Here is an 11,232-nt window from a genome sequence, read left to right on the forward strand (position 1 = left end):
CCTTGGATTCTTTGGGACTAGAATCACAGACAGTTGTCAGCTGCCATGTAGTTGCTGGGAGTTGGACATGGGTCTTCTGGAAGAGCAGCCAGTGCTTTTAGCTGAGCCATCTCTCCTGCACCCAATTCAAAAGGTTTTATCCAATATTTATCGAGCACCTTTGTGAATCGGTGAACTAGGTAGTCTGTGGGAACAAAACCAAAAATGGTTAAGGCCTGCACCCAAAGCAGAACAGGGGATGGTGCTAGGGCACTGGGGAAGGCTTGGCTACAGACCTTACATGCTCAAGCCGTTGTCTGCCCTCCTCAGGTGCATGTGCGTCCCTGAGTTGGCTCTGATCTAGCACGTGTGGGTCTGCGTTGGACGCAAGCTTTCCATAGGTCTACCTGGTGCTCTCTCCAAGACTGTTCAGATACCACTTTGTCCAACCATGTCCTATAAAAGAGCAGCCATCTTCACAGTCCACTAGAATGGCCCATGTTGAGAATCTGGTGCCTGGTTTGCTAACCCTATTGAAGAGGATTTGTCAAAGTGTATGAGCCATAGCTAAGAAGGTTGGGGGCACGGGTAAAGTGGAGGTGCAACTGGGGTCTCTTAAGTGTGCAAGCTCACAACCCTTCTGTGTTTATTCCACACATCTGCAGATGAGAACTCATCAAGGATGGGGGATGGACAAAAAAAACCGAGGAAACTGCATGACTGCTCCTAGATATGGTGGAGGAAATTCATTATAGATATGTAGGTGAGCATAGCCAGAGGCAAACACATCTGGGAGAGTCCTAAATGAGCATGACCCTGAACCATGGGAGACGGGGAGGAGAAGGGAGAGAGAGGGGAGCCATCAGCCAGGAGGCCAAAGGTACAAAAAGGGTGCAGGTATACAAAGTGTTTGGATTATATAGGGAAGAGCCTCTGGGGGGGAAGGGCACAGATGTTTCTATAAAATTATAAAAAAGGCTGTCTTTTTACCCGCTTTAGGTCCAGCACCGCAGTGCCCTAAGATATCTGGTAGATATTTTCATCTCAGTCAGCAAAGTCTCTCACCTACTTTACTCCATCCCTTATCACACTGCTGAAGGCCTCTCTCTGAGCCTGGCAGCAATCTCTCTACCCATCCAGTTCCCAAGGCAGGTTTCCATGCCAGAAACACACATCCCAACTCTGTGGTGGCCCAGTGTCTCTAGCTGCCACACTTTCTTAAACTTAAATCACTACATGCGAGAACACACAACACAATAACCTCTGATCTAATTGATAAGATAATAATTTCCCACCTAAACATACAAAGCCCCATGCACATCCATCCCTTAAGAACATTCATAACAGGGGCTGGGGATTTAGCTCAGTGGTAGAGCGCTTACCTAGGAAGCGCAAGGCCCTGGGTTCGGTCCCCAGCTCCGAAAAAAAGAACCAAAAAAAAAAAAAAAAAAAAACATTCATAACAACCTATAAAGGTACTGAGTGGAATCTTAACATCCGCCGCCATGTTCTCTCCAAGGCTTCTTCCACGTTCCGGTTCCAGTCTCCTCCTCTTCCCTCAAACTTTTCTCCCACCCATTCTTCCTTCCTGTCCAATAACAGGCCTTGTTCTATCTTGTACCTGCCCTCAGCTGTCTGACATCATCCTACACACAAACACGAACCAAAAATTTAACTTTGTTAATGAAGATAACCTTCCTCCACCTCTTCTCCTGGAGTAGAGTTGCCTTGTCAGGTGTCCTGAGGAAGCTCCTAGTGATAGGATAGTAATTTCACCCAAATCCTGTAGACTATTGTAAAAAAAAACAACAACAAAAGAAAAACAACAACAAAACAACAACAACAACAAAATCCCATTGCCCTGTTTTAGACGTGGTGGCTGCACAATCATTAATCCCAGCAATGGGAGGCAGTGGTTAGCTGACAGATCTCTATGAGTTCCAGGCAAGCCAGCACTACTTGGTGAGACCCTGTCTCAAAACTATGAGCAGTGACCATCCTTAAGAAGCCTACGCCCACATGGCAAGATATGACTTTTTCTTCAGGGTGCTTTATCTCCTAATCCTCATGCATAAGGCCACATTAAAATGCCTTTAGAAGCTAGGGTTAAGGTGGGTTTAGGGGTTTCTTGGGGGTGTGTGGCAGGCACACACCTTTAATTCCAGCATTCAGGAAGCAGAGGCAGGCCAATCTTTTGAGTTCAAAGCCAGCCTTGTCTACAGAGTTCTAGAACAGTAAGGGCTACACAGAGAAACCATTGTCTTATACTCCCTTATTCTCTCACCCCCCCCACCCCCAAAAAGTACCTTTAGTAAAACATTCTCTCAGGCTGGAGAGATGGCTCAGTGGTTAAGAGCACTGACTCCTGAGTTCAATTCTCAGCAACCACATGGTGGCTCACAACCATCTGTAATGAGATCTGATACCCTCTTCTGGTGTGTCTGTGTACTCATATAAATAAAATTAAAAAAAAAAACTTAAACAACAACAACAACAACAACATTCTCTTGCTCAGAAACTGGCTAATCCTACAATTCTTTTTTAAAAAGACATTTTCTATGTACCCCTGGCTGTCCTAGTACTCACAGTTGGACCTGGCTCTGTCTCCCGAGAGCTGGGATTACAGGTGTGTGCTACCATTGCCTGCTATTCTGGAATTCTTTTTAGTGTCCAAGCAACAGATACTGGTTTGCTATGGGTTGCCTTTGTGTGCATCTCCAAATACCAACAGTGGGTCTCTGTTTCAAAAGAGAGCAAAAAGGAAAAGCGTTTGTTCACAACTGTTAGCCAGGCATGGTGTACATGCATGAAACCCCAGCATCTAGGAAGCTGACACATGAGAATCATCAGTTTGAGGGGAACTTGGGCTATATGGTGAGGCCCAGGCTGCCTGGGCTACAGTGTGAGACTGTCTCAAAAGCAGGCAAACAAACAAAACCAAAAATGAATTCTATAGCCATTTTAATAAAATCACTAGGGCTTCCTTGTGTTAAGATGTGCACTATTCACTAGTCTGTGCATATATAGGTTTCCTCTTGAAGCTATTGTAATCACGAGTGGCTCAGGCTGAAGGGAAGCTTTAGAGAATGTGTATTCCTACTGAGGAGGACTGTTTGATTCCCAGCACCGATGTCAGTTGACTCATAGGATCCATTACTTCTGGCCTACCAGGACACCTGCCTTCATTAGTGCATAATATCAACACGGACACACATAGTTACACGTAATTAAAATAAAAAAAACTTTAAAACGTAAAGCTTTAAGCAAAAATAGTTTTAAGCATTCTTCTGCCTACTCACAGAAGTAAGTCCACTCTGCCATCATCTGAATACTTTTCTGTGCCTCTCAGTTCCCATTTTCAGATTTCAGGGCTCTTTCGGGCCTATGAAACACCTGTCGGTGCCTAGACCCTCCCTTGGTTTAGAGAGGTTCTACAAAGACAAAGAGGAGCCTAGTAGAGTTTTGGGGTTTTCTTCTGGCAGAGATAAGACCCAAATGTTGACCCCAGGAGGCCTGTATCTTCATTATTTTGGGTTTGTTTGTTTGTTTTGGTTGTTGTTTTGAGACAGGGTTTCTCTGTACAGCCCCAGCTGTCCTCGAACTTGCTCTGTAGACCAGGCTGGCCTTGAACTTAGATCTGTCTGTCTCTGCCTCCTGAGTTTTCAGACTAAAGGCATGGATCACCACATCCCAGCTAAAGTCAGATTTTTTAATTTTTTTAAAAGATTTTCATTTTATGTCTTCAGACACACCAGAAGAGGGCATCGGATCCCATTACACATGGTGGTGAGCCACCATGTGGTTGCTGGGAATTGAACTCAGGACCTCTGGAAGAGCAGTTAATACTCTTAACTGCTGAGTCATCTCTCCAGCCCCCAGAAGACTCTTAGAATAAAGACATCCTCTGTAATTTGTAATTTGATTTTCTTAAATCACAATGAAGAAAAAACAGGAACAGAAAACTAAATTGAAATATAATTCTGTCGTTTAAAGAGGCGTTACAAATGTAACATTCTTTCTAGGTGGGAAGCCACCTGCGTGGAGTTGCTTTCATTAAATGTGCTTTTTTTTTTGCCCTTGCCCAGCTGTCTCTAGAAAGTAAAAGAAATTGGAAGCCCAGCGTACCAGAGCATGTCATTTTTTGGGAGGAAGGAGTATTTGGAGACACAGTTTCTCTGTGTAGTCCTGGCTGTCCTGGAACTTGCTTTGTAGACCAGAATTCAGAGATCCTCTTGCCTCTGACTCCGCAGGCAGTACTGAGAGCAAAGGAACGCACCACTGCCTGGCAACTGCAGCATGTCTTAATTCCTGCCTGGGCCTGTCTTAAAACCAAAAGCAACAGAAAACAAATTTAAAAGTATATGGAAATTTGGAACCGGGGGCGGGGGCAACTCAAGAGTTAAGGTGCAGGGACTGTGAGACTTAGTTTTGGGGATACAGTTCTGGAATGTGCTTTATTGACTAGGGTGACCTTGAACTCAGAGATTAGCCTGTCTCTGACTCTTGAGTGTTGAGATTAAAGACATTTGCCACCATAGCCTCGCCACATGTGAGATTAAATTGGCCTTGAAGTCAGGTAACACTCTGTCCTGATGTTGGGTCTACTGTCATCATCCCGCTGTGTTCACACTTAAGATATTTGATGCTTCCCAACACACACCCTAAAAATAGAAATCAACAGGCTGGAGAAAAGGTTCAGTAGTTAAGAGCACTCACTGACTGCTCTTCCAGAGGTCCTGAGTTCAAATCAGCAACCACATGCATGGTGGCTCACAACCATCTGTAATAAGATCTGATGCCCTCTTCTGGTGTGTCTGAACAGTGTACTTATATATAATAAAGAAAAATCTTAAAAGGGAGAAAGAAAACAGGTTCTCCCTCTAGGGTCAGCGAGCTGCCCCACCCCCACCCCAGGTGTAGCCAGTGAGGCCTTGAGCAGAGGTGGGGCTTCTGGGAGGATTGAGATCCAATTGGAAGGACTTGAGTGGGAAGGGGCCAGTGAACTGCCCTTGAAATAGGGCTCCGAGCTCAGCTACCTTGAGTTCTTTGATTTTGCGGTTGGGTAGGCTTTCGACTGGTACAGTATGGCCACTCTGAAGACGTTTCGGACGCTCGTTCAGCTGAAGCACAAACTAGGTAAAGCCTATGAAATTGTCGGAGAGCCCAGGCTGCCCAAGTGGTTCCATGTCGAGTACCTGGAAGATCCAAAAAAAATGTACGTGGAACCTACGCTAGTGGAAATCATGTTTGGTAGGTGAACTGGGAAGGCAAAGGTAACCTTTTCCTGACCCCTATATACACTCTGATGTATTGAAAAACAACTCCAGTGGCTGTGGCCCCAAGAAATGGAAGCCATCTCACGCTCAGGTTCCCCCTGCTCCCTGTCCAGGAAAGGACGGAGAGCACATCCCGCATGTTGAGTGTACGTTGCATGTCCTGATTCACGTGAACGTCTGGGGCCCCGAAAAGCAAGCTGAGATTTTGATATTCGGACCGCCTAATTTTCAAAAGGACGTGGCTCAGATGCTTTCTAACGTGGCTCACTTCTGCCGCATGAAGTTGATGGAAAGTAAGTATGGGTCAGGAGTTGGTAGGGCTATCCTTGGGAGAGCTCCACCTTGGGAAAGTGGGTTTTGGAAATGTTCTAAAGGCCAGATGACCTTGTGTTTAGGAACTCACGTTACAGGAGTGGTTGTCCTTTTTGGCCTCCTTAACACTGCTTTCTTCCAACTCAGAGGAGGCTCTGGAGGCTGGAGTTGAGCGTCGTCTTATGGCCGCCAGTAAGGCGACCACCCAGCCGACTCCCGTGAAGGTCCGCGACGCTGCCACCCAGGTGGCTCCGGTGCAGGTCCGCGACGCTGCCATCCAGCCGGCTCCCGTGAAGGTCCGCGACGCTGCCACCCAGGTGGCTCCGGTGCAGGTCCACGAGGTAGCCACCCAGCCCGTTCCCGTGCAGGTCCGCGACGCTGCCACCCAGCCCGTTCCCGTGCGGGTCCGCGACGCTGCCACCCAGCCCGTTCCCGTGCGGGTCCGCGACGCTGCCACCCAGCCCGTTCCCGTGCGGGTCCGCGACGCTGCCACCCAGCCCGTTCCCGTGCGGGTCCGCGACGCTGCCACCGAGCCCGTTCCCGTGCAGGTCCGCGACGCTGCCACTCAGCCCGCTCCCGTGCAGGTCCGCGACGCTGCCACCCAGCCGGCTCCGGTGCAGGTCCGCGACGCTGCCACCCAGCCGGCTCCGGTGCAGGTCCGCGACGCTGCCACCCAGCCGGCTCCGGTGCAGGTCCGCGACGCTGCCACCCAGCCGGCTCCGGTGCAGGTCCGCGACGCTGCCACCCAGCCGGCTCCGGTGCAGGTCCGCGACGCTGCCACTCAGCCGGCCCCGGTGCAGGTCCGTGAGGCTGCCACGCAGCAGACTCCCGTGGAGGTCGCTGATGATACCCAGTTGGTTCAGTTGAAGGCTGGTGAAGCCTTCGCCCAGCACACTTCAGGGAAAGTCCACCAGGATGTCAATGGGCAGTCTCCCATTGAAGTCTGTGAGGGTGCCACCCAGCGGCATTCTGTAGATGCCTCTGAGGCCTTGTCCCAGAAGTGTCCTGAGGATCTTGAGGGGGGGGATACCGAGACTTCCTTGGATGACAGCTATGTCATAATTCGCCCTTCAAGAGCTGTCTGGGAACCCTTTGTCATGTTATAAATGCATCTCTGGTGTGAGCCAAGATAAATGGCACACACCTGCAAATCCAGAACCTAGAGGCAGGGCGTTAGCCTGGGGCTGAGTAAGGCCAGTGGTCTTAAACCTCAGCCTGCCTAAGACTGACTCCCTTCATCTTTCTTTCTGGTTGTTTTTACCCTAGGAATTGGGAAGAACGGAGTAGAGCGGTTTTGTTTCCCCCTTGTGTTACATGTTTGCAAACAATTTAGAGTATTGGAATAAAAATTGCATGCCTATGGTCTGTGTTTGAGTGGTGATATGGGAACAGTGCTCCTCTCCAGCAGCAGTTTGGACACCCTCACTATCTTCCCCGGGAGTGGAGGAATGCCTTGGATAGTTGGTCCCCATCCTGGCACCCCCAGGATCAGACGCCTCCACTGGGCTGCTTAACCCAATACATCCAGGTGTTTGGAGAGATCCCTTTAAGGGCCGTTGGCTCTTCTGATTGTGTATCTTGAGCAGACTGCTGTGTGAAACTGTTACTTGATAACTGGCTTTGAAAGGTTTGATTGCTGTGCTCCAAAGAGACTGGGTCAACCAGCCAGGGAGCATTCGGGCCAAACCGAGCCCTCCCAGCCCCCCCCCCCCCTTTACACATTTGTAGCAAATATGTGGCTTGGTCTTCATGTGGGCCACCTAACACTGTGCTTGTGGCTGGCTTGGTCTCTATTCCCTGCCATTGGATACCTTTCCTTCTTACATGGACTGCCTGGGTGGGCCTCAATAGGAGAGAAGGTACCTAGTCCTGCTGGGACTAGATGTCCTAAGGTTTGTTGGTACCCAAGGTGGGGGTCTCCCCTTCGCTTGGGCAATGGAGGGGGAAGGATTTGTAAGGGGAGGATAGGGGGCTATGATGGTCGTGTAAAGTGGATTAAAACATGGAAACCAAGCTGGTTGTAACCAGTTGCCACTAGCTACTGCAGACTTTGGCTAGTGTCTCTTTGGGAAGATGGGGTGGGAGGTGGGGGGGATTGTAGGAGGGCTGAGACCAACTACAAAGCTGTTAGCCTCAGGACTTCCTGTGCTTCCTGAACTGGGTGGGGGGTGGGGGGCATGTGGCATGTCCCATGTCTCAGAAATCTAAGGTGAAGGCAACGGAGTGCTGCTTTTGAGCAGTTTGAGTAAAAACATTCAGGTGGTGGGGCTAGCAGCTGGTAGCGATCCCAGGAGGCAGGGTGTGGTGGTACAGGACTTTATTCTCAGCCCTTGGGAATCTGGGCCAGGCAGACTTGAAGTTCAGGCCACCTGGAGCTGCACAGGGAGACAGACCCTGTCTCATTCTAGAAGATAATGGCGGAGGAGGGGAGAGTAGAGCTTGGGAGATTGGCACTTGGGAAGCAGAGCCCATGTCTGGATGACAAAGCTGAACAGAGACATTATTTTTTGAGGGTGGGATACCAAGTTTAAGGAACCTTTACATGGGCATGTTCTGTTCTTTTGAGGCAGGGTCTCACTGTATAGCCCTGACTGGCTTATAATAACTCACTGCATAGTTCCTGCTGGCTTAGAACTCAGATCTGTCTGCCTCTGCCTCCCTAGTGCTGGGATTAAAGGCATGTGCCACCACCTCCCAGCTGACCCACAATTACCTCATAATGATAGGAATGTGGGAGTGTCTCCCTGTATCTAGTGTTAATCTCGCCATTCACCAGAAAAACTGTTTAGTCCTGAGGTTCACCAGAAAAACCAACTCTACCATTTTGGGCCAAATGTGAAGCAAGCATTTATTAAATATTCAATACTGACCAAGAAGAAATGGAATTTGGTCAGGAACATTCCCGAGAAATTTCCCTGTTGGAATGGCCTCTAGCCATGTATATTGCAGGGCCTTGTAAGGGCAAATGTATAGGCCATCTTACTTTCCCATGAGGCTTATCTCCCAAGAACTCCAATTCCCAGCATTCCAGGAAAATACCTGGTTTCTGAGCAGGGGTGGCTTACAGGTTAATTTTGAGCACCACACTGGCCAATTCTAAAGATTTTTTTTTTAATTCTAAAGATTTAAAACCACAACTTTTACCTTGTTTATACTGTATAAATGGGTTTCATGATTACATTCTATTTGGTAACATGGACTCTGACTTGATTAATTTGCCAGTTATGACCTTTGTCTCTGCGTTTAGCTTATTTCTTTGAATTTATATTCCCTGTAATGAGAAAGAGCATATTGGGTCTAAGACAGCTTGTTTTCCTTGGTCTGATGCACTTCACCTATTTTCCTGAAGATGCCTTCCTTCCAGACAGTCTTTCTCCATAGCGCTTGTTGGCTGGCTGTGGTGCTCTCCTGCTCCAGTCTCTAAAGTGGGCGGATTACAGTAGTGAGCCACCATACTTCCCTTCCGTGGTAGAATTACATTACCCTTTGCAGCTTGTTTCAGGGTTGTTACAGGGGCTCTCACTGCCTGGGACTTGTGGCAGTGTTCCCAAGTGGTGGGACTAGAGGCTCTTCTTGTGTGTTGGGGGGGTGCGGGGGGATAGAAAGGTAGGGATTGTGCATAGTGGAAGATGACTTAGAACTGGTTTTCTTGCCTCTGTCTCCTGATGCTGGAGTTACAGTGCACTGCCCACATTAGCTTTCAGATTTCCTTTTTACAAGAAAGATAGTGGGGCTGGGGATTTAGCTCAGTGGTAGAGCCCTTACCTAGGAAGCGCAAGGCCCTGGGTTCGGTCCCCAGCTCCGGGAAAAAAAAAAAAAAAAAAGAAAGAAAGAAAGAAAGATAGTGAGCGAAAAGGGTGAAGAAACTCAAATAGCTACTCTGTGGGTGGAAAAGGTGAAAGTTTATCCCATACTCCCAAGGCTGGCTGTTGGGAGAGTAGAGAGAAGGGAGCAGGGTGGGGCGAGGGGGATATATTGTATTTGTTGGATTGTTTGGGATTGGGTACTTGTGGGTAGACTGAGGGAGCCTAGAGGCTAGCATTGACCTTGCTCTGTGAACCCGGACCACAAGCCTATGTTAATGGAGCCTAACGTCTCTGTTAGCCAGAGATAAGAACGACTCCTTTCAGGAAGTAGGAAATTATATTCTAGCCTTGGAGGGAGTGCTGGCTTTTGTCTAAATGCCTGGAAAAGGAATTTATTGACTGTTTTGAAATGAAGGAACACTCTGCACTTACAGAATAGGTCTAAAATGACTTTCAAAGAATATGGTAATGTATGTGTGAAACATCTTTGGTTAGAGAAAGCACTAGAGGCCTGAACTGCCGGGCAGGTAGGTACTCTATAATTGACTTGTTCACAGATGCTTTTTTTTTTAAATTTTTTTTGAGACATGGTCTTGTAGCTCAGGCTGACCTGGAAGTCACTATATAGCTAAGGATATTATTGAATTTCTGATCTTTCTGCCTCTACCTCCAACTGCTGGGATACGGGCGTGTGCTACTATTTCTGGTTTATGCAGTGCTGGGAACCAAATCCAAACCCACAGCTTTGTACTTGCTTGGCGACACTTCAGGATATAACTGAGTTACAGCTCCAGCTGTAAAACCTTGAGACACAATGCTGCCACTAAGACGCTTGGGCTGGACTAAAACATCAAATCTGCCTGCCTTGCTCACACCTCCACTCTCCTAGAACAATGAAGCCCCAGGCCTGAGCACTATGTCCACCACATCTGAGCTTAAATCAGTGTTAAACTGTGGGTGGTGGTGGGTGACCTACACCTTTAATCTTAGCATTCAGGAGGCAGAGGCAGGCAGATAGATCTCTTTAGAGTTCAAGGCCAGCCTGGTCTACAGAGTGAGTTCCAGGACAGCCAGGTCTACACAGAGAAACCCTGTCTCAAAAAACTAAAATAAAAAAAAAAAAGTAAGATGCCCAAAAACTTTAAATGTGATATCCTTTATATGTAATTTATATATATGAAGAAATGAGTTAATTTTTAAACTTAAACAGGGACTGGAGAGGTGGCATGAACTGTGCTACAGAGTTCACTCGCCAGCACCCACATTCGGGTGACTCAATGGTCTGTGTCTCCAGTTCCAGGAACTCCAAGGCTCTCTGCTGGTCGCAAATCCACACAAAGATACATCCTTCAAAACGTACATGCCTTTCCAAAGAAACCACTGGCTGAAGATGAGCCTCGGTAAGGATAGAACACTTCTCTGGCATGTGCAGGGCTCTGGGTTCCTCTCAGCACTCAGAAATACGTAAAGCAATGCATTTGGCACCAAGCACAGCAGAGCACCCTCCTCTGAAGTTTTCCCACTTCAAGATTGCTGGTCTTCCTTACGTCCTCAAGGCCATGTATTTCTCCGGCAGAAATGACCAGTTTCACTGGCACTCTTCGTTGCGGTTCTGTACAGCTGTTGAGTAGAATTGTGTTGAAGAAGCAACACTTTGAGATTATAATACCACGCAGTCCTAAAAAGGACTGCAAGAATCTGTCATCTCCTGAGCTATGACAGCTACTCCCTCTTGTTTACAATCAATGTTGCCAGTCTGTTTTGCCCATGTAGCTTTGCCATTGGCTTTTAAGCTCTACCCTTTTTTTTGACTGCCCACCTTTGTCAAATGTGTACATCTGAGACGGTACATTCACTCT

The 11,232-nt window shown here is 47.9% G+C and overlaps 2 protein-coding genes across 3 annotated transcripts in view; both read left to right on the plus strand.

Annotated features, from left to right (window-relative positions):
• The window catches only part of Rab27a (RAB27A, member RAS oncogene family), a 59,272-nt gene extending 54,458 nt beyond the window's left edge, over positions 1-4,814 (plus strand). Inside the window, exon 6 of one of the 2 annotated variants that reach the window (XR_015626920.1) lies at positions 3,802-4,814. The gene's annotated coding sequence lies outside the window, so the exon portion shown is untranslated. Of the gene's footprint in view, positions 1-92; positions 1,777-3,801 lie in introns of those variants that run through there. The other variant, XR_015626922.1, reaches the window with a different exon arrangement.
• A 207-nt stretch (positions 4,815-5,021) lies between these two features.
• On the plus strand, positions 5,022-6,926 carry Khdc3 (KH domain containing 3, subcortical maternal complex member). Its single transcript, NM_001106837.1, has 3 exons — positions 5,022-5,229; positions 5,369-5,548; positions 5,715-6,926. Exons 1-3 carry the CDS (start codon positions 5,064-5,066, stop codon positions 6,671-6,673), a joined length of 1,305 nt encoding a protein of 434 aa, NP_001100307.1. The 5' UTR covers positions 5,022-5,063; the 3' UTR covers positions 6,674-6,926.
• Positions 6,927-11,232: the final 4,306 nt, after the last annotated feature.

Source organism: Rattus norvegicus, chromosome 8 (genome assembly GCF_021556685.1).
Source record: "Rattus norvegicus strain SHRSP/BbbUtx chromosome 8, alternate assembly SHRSP_T2T, whole genome shotgun sequence".
NCBI classification, from domain to species: Eukaryota; Metazoa; Chordata; class Mammalia; order Rodentia; family Muridae; genus Rattus; species Rattus norvegicus.

Coding starts and splice junctions, on each gene's coding strand:
- Khdc3 (NM_001106837.1), top strand. CDS start 5,064: ATGGCCACTCTGAAGACGTTTCGGACGCTCGTTCAGCTGAAGCACAAA. Junction 5,230..5,368: donor GCTAGTGGAAATCATGTTTG/GTAGGTGAACTG, acceptor CTCCCTGTCCAG/GAAAGGACGGAGAGCACATC. Junction 5,549..5,714: donor CCGCATGAAGTTGATGGAAA/GTAAGTATGGGT, acceptor CTTCCAACTCAG/AGGAGGCTCTGGAGGCTGGA.